Genomic DNA, 20359 nt, shown 5'->3' with positions numbered 1-20359 from the left:
GTGACCTCGGGTGCGTCCACAGACCGAGGGGTCTACATAACGGCAGATCACGCCGCAAAATTGTCGCTGAGCGGGCGGATTTGGGCAGCATTGGTTCCGGGACAACGTGATCACTTCCCATTTGCTGTCGTCGCCTGGCAAGGAGCTGGTCGAGGGCTTCATGCCTACAATGGCAACGCGTATTCGCATCTTGCGTTACCGAAGTTGTTGGAGCAAGTCAAGTTTCGACTTGAGAGTTGTCATATATATACCTGATTACTCTCTGTGTGACATATGCTCCGGGCAGTCTTGGACGCCATGTTTCCTTTCATAAGCCTCATTATCTTCAATTCTCAGCCTTGCTAAGCCTTCTATGTCTTCAATAAGTCTTATGATATAGTCTTCTATATAACTCACCTAAGCCTTGTATACACTTGTTATATAAGCCAGTTCAATGTGAGATGTGAGAACCCGCTTCAGTTCACCAGTTATCTTTGGGGATACCACTTCATATGGGACTGATGACACCTCACCTACGCAGGGAAAAATCTAGGAATTTGTCACTAAATCGCCACTAAATCTAGGGAGATGGAGATCACTCAATTTAATGATATGCTCAGATTCAATAATGAGGATTTGAAATGAATGCTGGTGACTTATCCACTACTGCGCTAACACCAGTTAGTCCTACTCCTGAAGTATTGGCTACATGTATGCGTCGTAAGTCAAATTCAGGGGGAAGGTTTTCCACGCCATTTCTTGCGGAATAAAACATTGTATGAAAGACAGGACGGAGCGGGGTATTGCAAATGAATGGTGATCTACTGCTACTCTTCAATCGGTCTTCTTTCTCTCCTAGCTCGGGAATTATTTACAAGTCAGCTCGAGTACGTTTAGAGAGAATGATTCACATGTAAGCTTGAGCACGTTTAGCGGGAATGATTCACATGTCAGCCCGAGTACGTTTGCAAGTTGATTGCGACTCTCATCTGTCCCTGATGGCGTCGTGAAAGGTGCCGAGAGAAATTGCGATTTTAAGAAATCGCCGTTTCAACGCATCTGCGCCAAAAGATCAGCACCATAATCGGTGGGAGGCATTCTGGCAACCATGAGCTATAGTACGCAACGACTGCTTGCTTGCCCACTTACAGCGTACCTGCCATGAAGGAGAAAAAAAATGACTACCATTTAATTATAGAGAGAGTAACGCTCACCGCCCGGTCCCCTTTTGGCGACCTACGTCCACATCGTTTCACTCCCATTCAGTCTGTAGGCGGGGAAAAAAGAACAGAATGGCTATTTTGAAACAATGATAGCCTCGTAAGCAGATATGCCCGCGGGCTATTTTCACATACACCGATAGCGAGCACTGCACTGTGCCAAGAACCAATTAATCTCGCATGCCCCACGAGGAACGGGGGGAGGGGGAAGGGGTGGGACTGACAGCCCCCGACTTCTTAGCTAATACAGATAGAGGATGGGATTGGAGACCACCGTTTGTTAAAAGCATGTACCGGCCGGCTGTCCGTCCCAAAAGTAACTTCAACCTTTCATCGCGCATTATATTCACTTTAAATGCGATGCTCATTAAAGGTTTACATACCAGCATATCCACCATTAATTTGCACACAATTTTGAGCCCAGCATGGCATGCTTGCTACGAGGTGATACAGAGTACCGGTCGAAACGCGACCCCGCGCGTTCAAGCGCGACTCCAGCTGACATGACATGGTAACTGCCTCTTCTTCAGCCAGGCGTTTTCGCAGAATTCACCACGTACTTTCTATGGGACTGAGATCTGACTAGACTGGCCGTATGACTTTGTACCAAAAGCTAGGAGGATGGCGTGTGCACTACTTCTGGCTCCGTCCAGAGGTATGAGCTGTTCGTCCGTCCTGCATGCAGATTGCCTGCGACCTCGGCCCAGCCCCTTTGCTTTTGGTGGCGCTGCACGTCACTGACGCGCGACCGGTTTGTTCCGGGAAGCAGCGACCTCCTCAGTATTTCACATAGTCTGATGTGGCCGTTTGGCTTAGAGGCGCAATGTGATGTTCGGTAAACGACTGAGCGGATATTACACCCCACATTAGCAGCTTCGCAGGGTGCTCGACTTATTTGACTGACAACGTTTGATCGCTTAATATTACCCAAATACGGCTGCTTTGGCGATTCAGCCTATGCTCAATTGAGAAGATCGACCCGATGGAGGGAATAGTTCATACGCCCGTGAATGCTTGACTTGAACACTGGGCGCCCTTGTCTGGATAGCTGTGGTGCTTATTTGCGCACGCCTTGATCACGCTTGGTCTAGACCCTTGCCACATGTGATTTCGGGAACTCTATCGATTGCAGTAGGCCGACGAGTGCGCTTTTTGTCAGCCAGAAATTTGTCCTTCAAATAGTTTCTCCACCACATATTTGAAGGTTGGGGCACATGTGAGCACTTCTGGCCTCTGCAACTACATCCAGGCTAACACATCCCTCAATCGAGCGAACAGCCCGGGCCCGTAGAGCCTTTCTGGGCGTGCCCTTGCGCGCGACCCCCATGTTGGCGAGCAAAAACATGTCACGTAACCTCCCCTCCATGTTAACCGGTTACGCCCTACGGCAACGGCTGTGACTGGTCCGGTGCTGCAGCAAGTCAAACCACTTAGCGACCGGCGGCAGATCTGTACCCCGTAGTGCACTTGGCTGCAGGGGCTAAACTTCAACCACATTACGAGCCAAGTTTCTTTTGGGACACCCTGTTTGATCTGCACTTTGTCAAATCACCTCTATTGCAACCACACCGCTGAAGGTAAAGGGGCATGATGTTGCCAGCAACGTGGAGTCTACTTTTTTTCTCTTTTTTTTTGCTGTCAAACTTGCACTTTCGGATTGCTTATCCCATGACTGTGCTCAATGCCCATGTTGTTTCTAGGGCTTCCTGTGCGCATGTGTAGCAGGTATCTACATGCTATTTGAAAATGGGATATTCAAAAAGAAATAGTACACGTGAAATTGCAACTTTAGCCTTCAATTGTCCTAACAATTATCCGTGCCAAGTTTCCGTCGAGTCAAAAAAGCATTTTGACTACGAAACAACACAGGCAAATAACACTCGACTTTGACGCGCGGAACACAAGTCCTTGTGTAGTACGCGACTCCCTCCCTACTGCCAATAACACCAAACAACTTCGAAGCGACAAAAAACAACAACAAAAAACAAACAAACGCGGTTGTGACCAAGCATACAGTGACTGAGATTGGGAGAACTCATCCGAGTGGGGGTCAAAATCAAATCTGGAATGGCCAAGCCGACTCGCAATGACAACCTAACCCGTAACTACGCTTCTTTTTGCTGGTGGCAACAACTCAAAGAAAATATTTATTGGAGACGGACGGCACCCTGCTGTGGATCTACAGCGGGCTCCTGAGTGCCAAACTCCGCGATGGGAGCTGACGATGGTGTATATCCGAATCCTAGCTCACCTGATCCCATCGAGGATCATCACATCTTTAGAAGAACAATGATTCGGGGTCATTACACGGACGCAGAACAATGCAAACAGCCAGAGACCCTCGTGCATCCTCAGCCCACCACCCACCGTAGTTCCATCAACCCACTCCAGTCACAACAGGTTTGACGAACACCGCCGCACTAGGCCTAACCAGCTGTATTCAGCATGCAAGCCCTTGTCCGTCCCAACCCCAGCAGCAGTACTAGGCTGGCGTTTCACACCAGTTCCCGTGTCAGTTGCTCCCCGGCCTGCTCGGTGATAACGAGCCCCCACTGCTTCCCCGCGACTCTGCAAATCGAAGGAGGCCGGCCGGTCGGAGGCTGTTGTGAGCACGCCCAGCCGGCCCGGCGGCACAGCATGCCGTCCCTGCCGTGTCGTGGCGCGGCCTCGCCCGCGCGGTGGAATGCGACCTATCACCGCGGGCGCTGACTGCCGTCCCGTGGCGGATCGTACGGGACGCGTGATAGGTGCGTGTATGCAAGCTACTTATGAGTGGTTGTTCACCCGCACTAAATGTAATGTCGTGCCTGCCTGGGATAGCAGGGGCAGGACGCCGCTGGACTCGGTCCAATACAAATCGCCGCGTCGCAACACGTCTCTCTCTGACCGAGCTGAGCTGAACCGCTGGACGAAAACATCACAGAGACGAGGGTCCACTGTCGAGCCCGGCCCGGAACGGAGTCCGCCAATCTCAGCTGACGTCCGACGTGACGGCCCCCGCAAGCAAGTCATGTCCGAGGACACGCGAGATTCCAAACTTACGGGGCACCTCACGGAGGCCTTCGATCACCCGCCCCATCTTTGACGCGAATGACACACGCGGCCTGTCTGTAGTCTATTTATTGTCTCCATCTACGTGGCTGGCAATAACAAATGGCCTAAGCTCCAAACACGCTTTGTTACCTACGCACATACACTTACACATAATAAGTTAAAAAATAAAGCCAACGTTAAAAAGCGGCCGTAAAAGGTCTAACTGCAGGCAGAAATGCGAATCTTCGAACCAGGGAACGTTTCAGGGAGTTGCTAGGAACAGACACCGCTACCGCAGCACACACAACACATAACTTGTACATTCATTAGGTAGAGAAGACGGCACGCCGCCAGCGGCCGCTTCCTGCATCCCTGTAGAACCCTGGCGTCTCCTCCCATGGTGTGAACTGGTCAGGCCCGCTCACTTACGGAGGCAGGCCTGCTGTTCGCCGGCAGCGCACGGGCGCGTGTGAGACAGCGTGGCGGCGGCCCGAGTGGCGCGTGAGCCCGGCAACAACGCCAGCCACTGCACAACGCGTACGCCTCGATCCTCCCACCGCGCTGGACGTATTGGTAAGAAATTTGGCAACCAGGTAAGCGCACACTGTGAAGCGTCGATATGCCGCCATACGTAGCGAGGCGTGCGTGGCGGCCGGGCCCACGCTGCGCCCCTGTCCCACGCAGACCAGTGGGTCGGCAGCACAACTGCGTACACGGCGCAGCGGCCATCGACGGCGGCCGGCACAGCCCTGCATAGGTATTTGAACTAACATAGCCAAATTGTACCTGGAGGTCGGTCATGTGACGGTGCGGTTCACATTGAAAACCCAAAAGGAGAAATATGAGCTTGCTTCCATTAAAGGCGGACGGTAGGGGCAGTCTGACTACGTTACCCGCGCTCAAAACGCTCAAAAGCTCAAAAGGAGAGGAACAAATGCGAAGATCGGTGGTTGTAGAAAACGGGCACAACCTAGCTCACAAAATTGACACGACTGGAGTGGAGTCACATAGCTACACTCGTGATTGCAAACGCATCGTGAAATATGCCATACAAACGACCGATCCGAAGCCGAGCATTTGTACAAAAGCCGAGCGCCTGGGAGTGGCGCCTCCCGGCCGGCGGCGGCCACACTCTGCCCGCCAGCCCAGCCTCCAGGTGCCCCGTACACAACTCTCCACACCGCAGCCACCAGCTGCCATCACGCACACCAACCGGGCCTCACTCACACCAGCGCGCGCACAGTCCCGGCCCAGCTTCAGAAGAGGGCCCGGTCCGGCTACCCTCGCGCTCAGTCGGAGGCAGTGGCTGATTGTTCGGAACCTCCACAAAGGGGACCTCGACAATGGTCTGTCACTGATCATGTGCACATTTTGGCATATTGTTCACTGGGGAATGGATCCACATGCCTCCATTTTTCCCTCGCCTAATTTCTTTAAAAGCCCCCATGCTGCCTGTCGATCTACACCAGCCAGGCAGCCCGCAAAGGGACGCACCAACACGTGCACACGCAGCGGCAAGACCGGAACCCACACTGGCACGCACCATCGGCTCACATGGTGGTGATCAGGTCCTTCAGGGTGGGCAGCTTTTTCTCGTGTACGCGGTTGTGCTTCTTGAGGATAGAGGGCTGGGTGAAGCGCTTGCCGCACACGTCGCAGCCGAACGGCCGTTCGCCAGAGTGCGTCAGGTGATGGCGCCGCAAGTTGAAGCCGTTGGGGAAGTCGCGGCCGCACACGGAGCAGCGGAACTCCTGTTTCACCGGGTGCGGGTGCGCCTGGCGACAGTGGCGCCGCAGCTCGGTCGGCGTGGTGAACACAAACTCGCAGTGGCGGCACGCGTTGTCGCCCACATCGCTGTGGTACTGCTGCCGGTGTTCGGAGAACAGCGTGAAGCAGGGGAATGTGAGGCCGCAGGGCGCGCACGCCAGCGGCGCCGCCGTCGGCCCCGAGCGGGTGTGCGTCTTCAGGTGGTCCTTCTGGCGGAAGGCGCGCGTGCAGAACTCGCAGCTGAACGGCTTGACGTCGGCGTGCACGGTGCTATGCCGTTTCAGGTTGTACTTGTTGCGAAACTGTTTGTTGCAAATGGGGCAGGTGAGCTCGGCGTGCGGCGACACTTGGCCGCCGGCCGCCGGCTCGTGCAGCTCCACCTCGCACTCCGGCCGCTCGCCGGCCGGGTCGTCCACCGCCGCAGCCGACTCGTCGCCCGGCTCCCGCTTCACCAGCGTCGGTGCCAGCGACACGGGCGGCGGCGGCGGCGGCGGCTGTGGGCGGCAGGCGGCCGTCGGTCACACCACTCGGACGCGCCGCCACGACAGGGCACTGTGCTGCCCAGCCACACCGAGTGGCAACCTCAGCTATATGATGCGGAATGCGGTGCCGGAGGTGGCTGAGAGCGGGCACACAATATTTGGAGCGCGTGCCCAGCGTCAATACACTATGGAGTGCCGCACATATGTAATGTATCAAATGCCTATTACATGCACCCATTCAACTTCCAGCTTTAAGGAATCTTGAGCATTGGTAGTACTCGGCGGACCATGTAAGGCCTATCAATGAAGTTCCTCTTCATGGCAGTTATTTCAAACTCCAAAACACACACACACACACGTAGAGTGACCTCAAACACTATCCCTGTAGCGAGCCGCGACCACCCAGGAAACAGAGATGGACTCTTCTCGCCCAGTCATGTCACACGTGCATTCACGTTGCTCCGCATCTACAGCACCACACAATCGTGTCAAACCTCGCATCGACTTCACGAGGATTTCTCTGACGTCAAACATGACGCAAAAGAAAGATCGCTACGCCCACCGACTTGTAAACGGGCGAGCCTGTGCGCAGCATCCCACGCTCCAGAGGCCTGCCTCACCTGCAGCTGGCCGTACTTCTCTGCCCTGATCTTCATCATGTCGACGAACTTGCGCTTGATCTCCTCTCGGATCTCCAGGATCTTGGTTTCGTAAGAGTCGAGCGTCATGACCACCGCCGAGCACGACATGCAGATGAACTGAGGGAGCACCAGCGAGCGACGTTGAAGTACGACACATGTTACTGCTCGGGGACCAGGCCATCCGCAAGTCCCAATCAGCTGATAAAAGGAGAAACACGAAAGGCGGCGAGTCTCACATCTATGTCGATACTTCATTTTACCACGCACACGTTGAATTGGTGATGTGGGGTTCCTGGGAGATGTTCTATACAGATCAATGATGGCTAAATGACAGAAAACAAGCATCATAGCATACAACTCATCCCATTATGCATGTGTGCGAGGCAAACATAAAACGAAAAGAAAACATCGATGCACAGAAAACACATTACAAACACAGATGGTGATATCATACCTGCGATGTATTTTTCGATCAAACCGTTAGATAAGAGCAGCCTGCACACATTTCAACGATCACCGCATATATCACAAGCTACAAAACAGTGTTGAAGGACCATAATTGTATAGTATGCATGATTCACACAGCGATGCAACTGTGCATTAGTGCGCGCCATCTGTAGGCGAGGGGCGACTCTCCCGCACCGTGTGGACATCTGGCGCCACCTAGCGCCGCCAAGTGGGTTCTCAGGTTACAGTAACACCCAACACTTTCCCAGGCCATTATACCCAAGGCTTATCCCAGACCATTGCACCCAGAGCTTATCCCAGAACATTGTACCCTGAGCCTATCCCAGACCATTGTACCCAGAGCTTATTCCAGACCACTTACCACGCAGCAATTAGTCATAAAAAGGTAAAGATAACGCATCCAACTGGTAGCAGTAGCTACAGAACAAAAATAAACACAAGCAATGATACAAAACCCCAAACATCAACCCATTCTGAGAACAACAACTTGCCGCAAAAGGAATGATAAAAACTACCTTTCTAAATGTTTTCCCTTCCACATAAAATCTAGCATGCAGACAGCCATACACCAACCATGCGCATAAAAACTTAAGGTATCTGCTAGTGCCCACTCTTTCACGTATTGATCTATCAGGGGTAGACAGTCGCGTAAACGCAAGTGTAGCATGGGCCAAGGAGGACCGTGTGAAGCGACGTGCATGTGAGCCCCTCCCCCATCCCGCCCGAGCCCGCACCTTCATCTGCCAGTGGTGTGCGGCCGCATGGACCGAGGTGCCGCAGCCAGGGTGCACCACCGTGTCCAGCTTCTCGGCCAACGTCTCCTGCGTGCTCGGCAGCCGGAAGCCGTTGATGTCGACGCCGGTGGGCGGCTCGGTCGAGCTGGTGATGTACGAGTCGCAGAGGATGCAGCGCGAGTCGGGACTGCTGACGTGCGGCGACAGCGACTCGGCGTAGGCCATGCAGCCGGCCGTGCCGCCGTGCGACAGGTAGCTGCCCAGCTCCTCCATGCCCGCTGCCTGGGGCAGAGGTGGCTGCATCACACAGGTGGACCACAGAGGGGCTGTTAGTGCTGGTCCTGTAGACTTTGGAAAACGTCACAACTTGAGTTCTGGACAACTCTGAGATTCGCCAAGAATGAACCAGCCAACACAGATGGGTGGCTCCTATACCAATGCCCTCAGATGGGTTGGTCAATGCTGCCCTGCTGTCATGCCTGCTGTCCCAGCCAAAGGCGGTCTTCTTCAGATTCATACGTGCAATGGCTGTTAAGAATCCAGCCCAGAGTATACACAATACACTTTCCTACAATGCAGCCATATACATGTGCAGGTGTGATGAATGTGATAACTTTAATAGGCATTTGTTTCAAAATGATGCCACTCTAAGCTGACATGTGTAGAGACATTGATGAATGCAATGAGTTTAATAGACATTTGTTTCAAAATGACACCACTCTGAGCTGAAGTGTTTGTCAAGCCCACACAAGCAGTCAGTAGCTCTAACATACTAACTGCCACAACACAGGTCTCTCAATACCAGCCACCACAGCACAGGTCCCTCAATACCAGCTGCCCCACCACAAGTCTCTCAATACCAGCCTCCACACCATAGGTCTCTTAATATCAGCTGCAACAGCACAGGTCTCTCAATACCAGCCACCACAACACAGGTCTCTGAATACTAGCTGCCACAGCACAGGTTTTTCAATACCAGCTGCCACAGTACAAGTCCCTTAATATCAGCTGCCACACCACCGGTCTCTCAATACCAGCCTCCACGCCACAGGTCTATGAATACCAGCTGCAACAGCACAGGTCTCCCAATACCAGCTGCCACAGGACAGGTCTCTCAATACCAGCTGCCACAACACAGGTCTCTGAATAACAGCCACAACAGCTCAGGTCTCTGAATACCAGCTGCCACAACACAGGCCTCTCAGACACCTGGGTACACCTGACAAAAACATGGCCTAAATTGCAGGGAGGAGGGGCAGAGATTGCTCTAACTCTTTGCACCTGGTGTAATTGAGATAGCCCTTAAAGCCTTATTAACCATACAACAACTAGGAGAATAGAGAGATAGATGTATCATTGCAATGTTCATTTGTTTTGCACCATGACTTCAACTATCATTTCCCATCACCATTTTTGTTGTGATACAATGAACAACCAGTGGAATATGTGATCCCTTTCAGCCTGAAGTCTGCAGCAGCAAGACATTTCTGCTTTGTGCTGATTGTTTCCTGTCAAGATTGCAACAATAGCATGATAAAGCATTGTCACTCCAGACAGTGACTAAGAGATATAGAAGTAATATTATTATGCCAAAGTCCCATAAATTTTAAATATGTCAGCAACATGTCTGTTTCTTGTACCAATGACAGTGTTGCCTGAAATTACAGCTTAAAATACATATTTTCTGCAGTATACCATAATCATCAGGACCTTCCATCAGAAACACATTTCAAATCAATCTAAGCCACTATTTACAGTGGGCCATCCTCTCCTTGACTAAGTCTCTTTGGTTTTGCAGTTTAACTCCTAATTTTAGTGTGCATCATTGTATGCTAGTACCTAGGAATAAATGTCATGAAGGCAATACATCAATTAATAAAACAGTAGTATTCCTGTGGGGTACCAACCCTGCAGGCAGAGGAGATGCACCCAAGTTATATCTGATCTTGACAGAAGTTCCTACATTTGTATGGGATTTTGAGCTGGGAGTTATTTGAAGATCATTATCTGTATGCCACAGTCCTGCCCTTGCAAAGGCCCAAAACCCTCTAATTTCCAGCCATTCAGATCTGGCATCCACACATAATGGATATCATTTGGCTCTCAAATAATGTGGAGCAGGATGTGCGAGCTCCAATCACAAAGCACATGCTATCCTTCATGAGATGCTAAGCATGGTTTCTTCATTTGCTATTCATTACAGAAATTAGACTTGAGCTCAAATTATTGATGAAAAATGCAATAACCAAGGATGTGAACACAAGTACACATCTTAAACTAAGGGATAAATATGCAAGAACACTATGAGAAAGAGACAAAACACTACCACACAACAATATTTGGCTTGGCAAACACTTGTAAGCTTCTGCTGCCACCTCTTAACCAGTCTGATGTATTAAGTAGCAATTTTGCACAGCTTGTTTGGCCACACCTCAACATCTTACAATAATTCCATGACAATAAAAAGTAACAAAACATCATAACATAAGGGGAATATTTACTAAAAAGAAATTCTTTGTTGTCTAGAGCAGTCTTTCTCATTTAAAAGTACATCAGTAGTAATAAATGAGTTAATTTCATATATCTGATGCTTGTTTTAATATCTTGTGCTTTGTGATGCTTTGTGACCCAAATTGTATTGCCTTTTGTATTGATGTATTGCCTTCATAATGTTCATTCCAATGTACTACCATCCAATGATGCACACTAAAATTAGGAATTCTACTGCAAAACCAAGGAGACTGATTCAAGGAGAGGATGGCCCGCTGTAGATGGTGGCTTAGATAGATTTGAAACACATTTCTGATACAGGGTCCTGATGATTATGTTATACAGCAGAGTATGTGTATTTTAGGCTGTAATTTCAGCTAACGCTGTCAGGACATCATTTAACAACAAATCCACATTAGCAGTGAGCAGATATCACAAATAAGCAATAGTCAATCACAGGTGCCAAAATCTATCAATGTGAGCACAGCAGTAAATATGCATAGGAATACACATATTCGGTCGAAAGGTACAGTACCCATAGCACGCATTTACAATAACACATTCAGCACACCACCGCGATAGACCGCACAGGCAGACCGGCAATGATTATTTCGCGCTGCGTTCCCCACCAGGACAAAATTCACCCCTCCGAACGTGAAAAACGAGCCCATCCAGAGTATGATTACCTTGTTACATTCTGTGGGGAGAAATCATGACAAATAATACGTTTAAAGCACCGTCACAACCACACACTGTGCGACCACACAGAGCACAAGGCTCGCTTGGAGAGTGCATTAACCTCCATACAAAACATTTAGACAGACATTGCGCACATCGAACTATGTCAAAAGCAGTCAACTACTAAACTCATAAAATTGGCTTAAAACGTCTAAACGTCAGCATTGGTACGGCAGAAAATTTTAATTCGCTTCCTTCACACACTGATTGTGCTTAATGCTTGCAGTTTAGTATTTAAATACTTCAAGTATCGTATTTTTCAACGTAGATACAAGCTGAACGTTTTGTTCATTGAAAATGAAGTTGCTGGTGCGCCAACTAGGGCTAAGCCCCGGACACGGGGCCGGACTCCATATCGAACCCCGAAAATTGGCGTCTCTCTTGAAAGTAACATGGAGTGGAAAAGGTCCTTCAAAGGCGTAAGTGACGTCAAATTCATTAGCCCCAAATGGTAGACGGACGGTGGAGGATGAAAGATAGATGGTTCTCAGGACGCGGTAGAAGGGCACGCATCAATACTCACTACCAATGAGATTGGCGAAACCGAGGGGCTTGGAAAGCCTAACCCTTAGCCCAGGCTCTCCAAGCCTAATGAGAAGGCTGACCTCACGTTGAATGGGAAGGGTTTCCAAGCCACAGTGGAGCAATGCCAGGGGCCGGGATTGCTGGCTAAAAATGGCCATAGAAAAAGCCAGGACAGGCATGTTTCAACGAGGAAACGACCATTTCACGCGATCACGACCATTTGATTGAAGGTCGGTGTAGCCGTTAGCAGTGGCGTGAGAGCAATTTTGAAGTAAGGGACAAGACAACTCCGTGAGTAAGAACCGATAAAGGTAAGCAAAGTGAACCGCCAACTAATCTCTGGTATGCGCGTTCCGTACGCTTGGTCCGTGAAGTCCAAGGAACTGCAAGTATGTATGCAACTGCAATTTACCACAAGGCCTCGGATAAGGAATCTTCAATGATAGGGGCGATGAAAATCCCACAGGCTACACTCCGGGACGATTTTTTGGAAGACCAAAGCCACCGGTGATATATATTTCCGATCAGATCTGTGGCACTAAGTTTTCTTCTTGACTGGCCTCTGATAAGGCAATTATAATTTAAATGAAATGAATTTAATAGCAAAAAATGAGCATGAACGAGCGTAAAGTAACTGTTGCAGTATCTAACAACAATGGCAGCTCCTAACTTCGGTCGAATGCGCAGTGTGTTTTCTTCATGCGTCGTAGCTCAGCTGAAGTTCATAAAATTCGTCCAAATTTCGAGATGGAGGTTCTTAGTCAAGTTGAAAAGATGACTGTTTTTTGTACGCCATATGAAACAATTACAGCTCCAGGTTTCCTCTGCTTGGCTTGCTTACTTTACAACGAGGCACGGGAAGCGGTTCTTCTGCCACAATTGCTCGTATTTCGAGATATAACCTTAGGGCTGTCGCACCTTTAGGGCATTTTTCAAAAACATACTCTTGTGAAACCTCAGGACCAGTTACGTCTTATAATATCACGGGGTAGTGTCGCTGCAGCAGCATTAAGACATAACAAAGATATCAATCTTAATCATGTTTTAGACCAAATGAAGTTGTCAGCGCTTTGTAACAGCAATACGCTTCAGCCCTGCAGTCGCACCCACTGTCCTCATGACAACCGCCGTGGCTACTCTTCTGGTGCAAATAAAAGAACGTTGGTGATGGATCCAGCGGGCGGCCAGGGTCTGTTACCGAGAAGTGCATCGGTTAAAATTTGAACTAAGGCGGCAAAATGAGCTATGTGACACTCCCAGTCAGAAAACTAAAGTCTGCCTTAAAAACGTGATAAGCGCAATGCCTTCTTCTTTTTCTTTCTTTTTCAGACCAAAAGATTCGCCTACAAACTTCCAGCGGCGCGGGCAGCAGACGGGCTTCTGGGTGGCGTTACCGGGCCGGGCGTCCGCCGCCGACCGAGACGGCTATATGTGTGGACTGGAGTGGTGGCGGGCGCCTGGCCCGTGTCGGCTGACGGATCGGGCGAGTGGGCAGTGTGTCGTGGGTTCCCTGGCGGCGATGACCATATCTTGTTATTGTTAGGAGAGGCGCCCAGATTTAAGCGTTCCGCTTATGCGCAAATCCACTCATATTATGTACTGCTTAATGTCCATAATACAAAATAAACATCAAATTAAATAAAAAACTTTGCGGGAGCTGAAAATAGCGTGGAGGTGGTTCTTTACGCTTTTTACGATCTTTTTATTAGAAACGTATCGTTGAATTCGCGCAACAGTAGCTTCATGTTCGCTTATGCTTTGTCCAAACAAAGCATTTATTACACAAACGTTTTTACTAATTCGTGTGTTGCAAACATTTAAGAACATGCATGATGGACGAGCGCGGCAAATGAATTGTCTTACTTTCGTACTGGTGAACAGGGAATCCATTGATATTTCTTCCGCAGCAGCGACTACTTCAAATCGAAATCCTGACCTTTTCGAAGGATTTCGAGAAAACCAGAATTAGTGCTCAAATTGTACGCGTCTGATCTAACAATAAGTGAAAACTACAAAAAGGTGACATATTCCCTTTAACCATGAACTAAACAGACCGCTACAACCACCTGTGAAATACTTTCATCTTGTAGCTGTGTTCGAAGAAGTGTTTCAGCGGGAGCTGACAGCTAATTAAGAATGACAACTTACGAAGGTACAGTTCTCACGTGTGTTTTATTTGTCATTAGAGGTTAAATTGAGATGAAGCACACTCAATTCACATGGATTATCATGCAAACGTTAGATTTCCCTGCAAAGGATTGGATCGGATAATTTGACGCATGTGAAAAAGGACGCAAAGTGCGTGATTGCATCTATAAACATGTGATTTAGCTCGACTGGATTCTGACAATTAAATACATTTGGGTCGGCTGGCAGGTCACGCAAAATTGCAGAATATGACCGCATTCGCTGTTTTCCGAACACATTTTTTTTCTTCGCCATGTAGAGAAGATGAACAGATTTCGACCAGAAAAAAACACCAGCGACAGCGGCAAAAACAAACCAAATTTTGACGGACAAAGCTTCCTGTCTTGCATACTCAACGTGTTTTACGCGCTTGCGCCCTCCTTCTCTGGTAAACGAAGTCGAAAACTTTGAACAGCGCCTCTAAAACCCATAGCGCCCGTTCAAAGACTTGTGCCCGCCTGCTCACACCACCTCAGGAAATTCGGGGCGCCCGCCTGCCGGTGTGACATGTTCATGCATCGAGATGGAGTCGCCCGCCCGCTGATTCAGCCGCTGCCCTGCAGTGTGTTGGCAGAGCTGCGTCGCGTCGGCTGCGACCAGGGGTCACATCTGCGACTGCTGCGGTCACGTCGGCTGCGACCAGGGGTCACATCTGTGACCTCTGGGGTCGCATCGGCTGCGACCAGGGGTCACACCTGTGACCGCTGGGGTCGTGTCGGCTGTGGCCAAGGGTCACACCTGTGACCGCTGGGGTCGTGTCGGCTGTGGCCAAGGGTCACATCTGCGACTGCTGCGGTCACGTCGGCGAGGACCAGGGGTCACATCTGTGACCTCTGGGGTCGCATCGGCTGCGACCAGGGGTCACACCTGTGACCGCTGGGGTCGTGTCGGCTGTGGCCAAGGGTCACATCTGTGACTGCTGCGGTCACGTCGGCGAGGACCAGGGGTCACGCCTGTGACTGTTGGGGTCGCGTCGACGGCGACCAGGGGTCACATCTGTGACTGCGTCTTCGCACTATGGCGCGAGCGGCGTCGCCCAGCTCCTGATGTGACGTCATAGCCAGCCAGTGTTTGCTGTCTCAGTCTTATCTGTCGCCTCGACCTGACAAGACTGAGGGCGGGGCGCCAGGGTGCAGATCGCCGCCCCCGGAGTGGAGATCAAGCAGATCGTCACCTGTAATGCGTGCTGTGTGATACAGAGGTGCAGATCGCCGCCCCCGGAGTGAAGATCAAGCAGATCGTCACCTGTAACGCGTGCTGTGTGATACAGAGGTGCAGATCGCCGCCCCCGGAGTGAAGATCAAGCAGATCGTCACCTGTAACGCGTGCTGTGTGATACAGAGGTGCAGATCGCCGCCCCCGGAGTGAAGATCAAGCAGATCGTCACCTGTAACGCGTGCTGTGTGGTGCAGAGGCGCAGATCGCCGCCCCCGGAGTGAAAATCAAGCAGATCGTCACCTGTAACGCGTGCTGTGTGGTGCAGAGGCGCAGATCGCCGCCCCCGGAGTGAAAATCAAGCAGATCGTCACCTGTAACGCGTGCTGTGTGGTGCAGAGGCGCAGATCGCCGCCCCCCGGGGTGGAGATCAAGCACATCGTCACCTGTAACGCGTGCTGTGTGGTACAGAGGTGCAGATCGCCGCCCCCGGAGTGAAGATCAAGCAGATCGTCACCTGTAACGCGTGCTGTGTGATACAGAGGTGCAGATCGCCGCGCCCGGAGTGAAGATCAAGCAGATCGTCACCTGTAACGCGTGCTGTGTGATACAGAGGTGCAGATCGCCGCCCCTGGAGTGAAGATCAAGCAGATTGCCACCTGTAACGCGTGCTGTGTGGTACAGAGGTGCAGACCGCCGCCCCCCGGGGTGAAGATCAAGCAGATCGTCGCCCGTAAGGTGTGCTGTGTGGTACAGAGGTGCAGACCGCCGCCCGCCGGAGTGAAGATCAAGCAGATCGTCGTCTGTAAGGCGTGCTGTGTGGTACAGAGGTGCAGATCAGCCGCCAACCGAACCGGACCATCCCTGCCAGCTGTACTGGTAGTCGGACGTGACCAACAGGTAGCGTATGCCGCCGAGTGCGGCGTAATGCGGATAGTTATGTATGTCCGTCTAATGCAGAAACCCTGATGACTGGCGCATCAACGCCCGAACAAACGCAGTCTGCAAACTGATTTTGCGTTTTTTCCTATTTCGGTTTTTCTACCTACAGATCATGGGCGACATGCATGGTAAGATTAAACAAATATGATGAGGCATGGTGTCATGCTTGTCTACAACATATGCATGATGTGAATACACATCGTGGGAAACATCGGTTTCCCTTCCTGCCGCATAATCATCGCTGGCGTCCAGTATTTTGAACCATTATAAACTTATTTGTGCGTTAAAAGTTGAGAGCCCAAATTAATCAAAAGGTCAGATAGCTGTGCTAGTGTGTGCGCAATATCCACGATTCTTTAGCAGGAGCTTGGATGGAGGAGGGCGTCAAGTTGACTCCCCCGGAAAAGTCCTCCAAAATCATTATTGACTCGTGGGGCGCAGCCATACCTAACTTCAAATAGCTGAGGGCAACTGAAAGCAAACATTTTAGTCCAAGCAATCAGCGCACCTTATATAACTTCTCAGACAATTAGGCAACTGTATTAAAAAATACGACCAATTCCATAGACCTTGAGTCAGATATAAAGGTCAGACCGAGGTTTTCTTTTGCTTTTTTGCCGGAGAACTTGCTTTATGAGGTGATGTTTTAAGCTAATTTCGACTTTCGTGATTACTGGGACGTAAACAAACATCTTATTTCGACTTCTCGAAGGTCAGAGAAGGTCACGTACCAAAAATGCCGCAGATCGAATGTGTGCTTTTTGGAACATGCCGCCTAGCGTAGTCATTGACACTTATTGAAATTCCAAAATCAAAACAATTTCGGAGCTTTTTAGCCCCCATGACATTCTAAGCGTTAGACTTGTCACTGACCTAAAATGAACACCAGTGGTCTTCTGCCAACAACAGGCATCTAGGTTTAAGGCGGTCACATCAAGAGGTATGGAGGCGCAATATTTTTTATGGATACCAATCTCGAGTTTGTGCTTGTTTGACATTGTTTGACCCGACGGTCATGGCTTAGGAACCTCACATCTTTCGACATGTGATTTCACGTGCAGACTAATCCACCTTGTGTTTTTCATGTTTCTAAATTTCTTAGTTTTCGAGATATCATGAGGGTGTGTTGAAAATGACCCCCACCAGAGCGCGTTGCATTTAATCAACCACCCGGAAAGTGACATGTGTAGATGTCGAGAGAGCTACTGCTCTGTGTGTAATTCCACATTTTCAGTATGAAATAGGAAGAGATACTTAAACGTTTCTCAACTTGCGAACTGTACTCACAAGAGGCATGCTTCTTCATGTTATTTCAAGATTGTCAATTTGCATTTGTTTCCATGGGAGATGCACCATAGACGTTTGCGTGGTATAGGCCGCGCCACTAGCGCCCTTTCCCCGCTTCATGCAGAATTTCAAGCCAACTTTAGGACTTCGTATAGCTTACTGTCATATATTGCCGTGTTAACAGCGCTACGACCGAACGCTCCAATCCCACTTCTGCGCTGGCCCAAACAGATCACGCAAAATAGGCGTGAAGGGAACGTCTGTTGCCTAGCTGTACACACATTCATCTGGTTAAATGCACTCTTTGTAAGCCGTGACACTGATTTCAGCACACCACTCTCACCGATGAACAGAAAAATTATCTATAAGCGCAAATAACAGTGCAGTTCGTTTGGTCTGATTTATACAGGAATTCAGACTGACTTAGGCGGACGCGGATACCCCGTGTAACTCAACCTGGCGCATTGGCGTCACAAGGATGAGGTTCCCGCAGTGACGTCAAAGAGGCCTAGTCGCCAGGCGGTGAATTTAAGCTAACCTGGAAACTCCCGCTGCGCAGAGCACAATTTCGATTCTTTTGGGAATGTAGCTGTGTCCCAAAATGTCAATCTGCATACTCTGCACGTGCATCTGCATGACACATCTCCAACCACTCGGATCTTCAGTTAACTGCTGTTATCGAGTGAACCAGCCGTTGCAAGGCATTGCTCGTAGGCCACTGAACCGGAATCGCCGAGTTTCATGCTGATTATGTTAAGTATACTTTTTAATCAGTATATAAGTCTGAAATGATATGTATGTGTGCAATACCCGGTGGCTACATGCTAATCCTCATGCAAGAAGCTCTTCTTAGCTCAAAATAAGACAGTAGTAAAAGTCTTATTCCTCGGAGAAAACCAAGAGCATGGAGATATAGATGGGTTGATATCTCGGCAACATGCCTGTATCGCAACAATAGCGGAAGTGAATATTTATTTCCGCTAATTTTTCTCCGAGGAATAAGGCCATTACTACTGCTTTTCTACGTAAAAAATGCTCCTCGCAAATGCGCTGAACAACTTACGTAACTTCTCAGCTCGAGACAAAGATAATGGATTGATGTTGTCCACATATGTGACTGGGTAGCTTCTCCCAGGGCCTCCTCAACTGCTATGGGAAGAGACTTTCTTCACAGGAGAAAGCGAAGTGTTCATCTGACGAAGAAATGAGCATTACCACACCTACAAAGAGTGATTACACATAAGCGCTCAGCAGAAATACATAGTATTCAACTAAATGTTATTGTAAAAATTACCACATAACATGAATGACACTCATGCGTGCCGCAGTCGGCAGCATGACCAAGTAAACACCAGGGACGAAGCCAAGGGGAGGCCCGTAGGGCTATGCCCCCACCCTGAGCCATGAACTTCATTCTAGGTAATGGGCGATGTCGGAAAAGCTTGGTCGCAATTCGCAGAGTTTCGGAGACAGTATCATAGTTCCCGAGGAAACTGTTGACTTCGTGTCTGCTAGGCACGCAGACAGGAAGGCCGAATATTGTACTCGGGATTTGAAACCTGAAATTCGGGTACTCTTACACCAATAAAACAAAGATGCCTATTAAAATCCGTTTCACACATTAACCTGCAACGTAACGTATCATGAAGTGTTCTGCTCTGGCGGCTAAGCGGTTCATTGTTGCTTTAATGCCAGCGAATGCAGGTTTGTTTAAAAGCACGTAAGATTAACATAAATAACAACAGTAATTTTTAAGCTTTTGAGTTTGCATTTGCACCATATTCACCAGACGTTTCCACCAGACGCATTCACCAGACGTAGGTTAGGTTAGGTTAGGTTAGTTATTATAAATGCATAAGGCCCAGGACACTGCTGAACACAAGTGCCCGACCCTTTGCTATTAAAAGTTCTTCAATGCATAATGTGCGTCAGTGATGCCAACAATGAGTGACTTATACCGCTGCGTTTACAGCAAAAGCTAATCCTAAGCATTTTCAGACATCAGAATCATCAACACCAACAGCCTGGCATCAACATCAACACCACACAGAATCGTTACAAAACACGGCAGTAACCGAGCAGGTACAAAGCGGACTTGGTGCAACGAGTCTGCAGCGTCGCGCGGGTGCCGACTTTCCCCCATGGTCCGTTCCACAGTGCGCACTGCAGGCATCACCTGAGGTGTAACGGGCGGAGTAAGGGGAGACCTGGCCGGTGTCACGCGAGCGTGGCCGGCCGGGGGCCGATGCGCCACGGCTCCCCGCCCGCCGCCGCATGTCAGCGCTCGAGCGAGCGGCGGGGCGTGACACGCTGTCACGCCGCCTCGCCTCGTGACACGGCCACCGCGCGTGGGAGAGGCCGTTCAGATGAGCTCGCGGCGTCGGTGGGGCAGACGCGCACGTCGATGTGGCGGCCACGACGTCCGGGCTTCTCCTCCCCGCCGGCTCTTTGAGAGGAGCTGTGTGTTAGTGCGACGGCTGGTCTGTGGGAGTTCCCCGCGCCTCTCAGCCAATCAGAAGCCTCCCAGCCGGCGGTCGGTCGGCCTGACCGCGCGCCCACGGGGCAGAGCCGGGCCATGACCGGGCGAGAGCGGTGGGGGAGGGGCGCGCGGGAAGAGTTGGCGCCAGCCGGCCGCGGCGAGCCGGGACGGGGCAGGTGATTCGCGACCCGTAGCCGCCTCCCCGCAGAGAAGGGGAGTGTGTACTCGCCGA

General features: G+C 50.2%; 1 protein-coding gene across 1 annotated transcript; it reads right to left on the bottom strand.

The window, feature by feature from the left end:
- Nucleotides 1-4303: 4303 nt before the first annotated feature.
- On the bottom strand, nt 4304-11587 carry LOC119103813 (zinc finger protein 771-like). The gene is made up of 4 exons (XM_037227471.1): nt 11501-11587; nt 8325-8606; nt 7102-7239; nt 4304-6493 (listed from the first exon to the last, which is right to left on the bottom strand). The coding sequence occupies exons 2-4, from the start codon at nt 8595-8597 to the stop codon at nt 5783-5785; spliced, it is 1122 nt and encodes a 373-aa protein (XP_037083366.1). The 5' UTR covers nt 8598-8606; nt 11501-11587; the 3' UTR covers nt 4304-5782.
- Nucleotides 11588-20359: the final 8772 nt, after the last annotated feature.

Source organism: Pollicipes pollicipes, unplaced genomic scaffold (genome assembly GCF_011947565.3).
Source record: "Pollicipes pollicipes isolate AB1234 unplaced genomic scaffold, Ppol_2.1 Scaffold_5724;HRSCAF=6776_pilon_pilon_pilon, whole genome shotgun sequence".
In the NCBI taxonomy this organism is placed as follows: Eukaryota; Metazoa; Arthropoda; class Thecostraca; order Pollicipedomorpha; family Pollicipedidae; genus Pollicipes; species Pollicipes pollicipes.
Note: the sequence above shows the minus strand (reverse complement) of the source record. Positions and strands in the feature narration are given on the sequence as shown.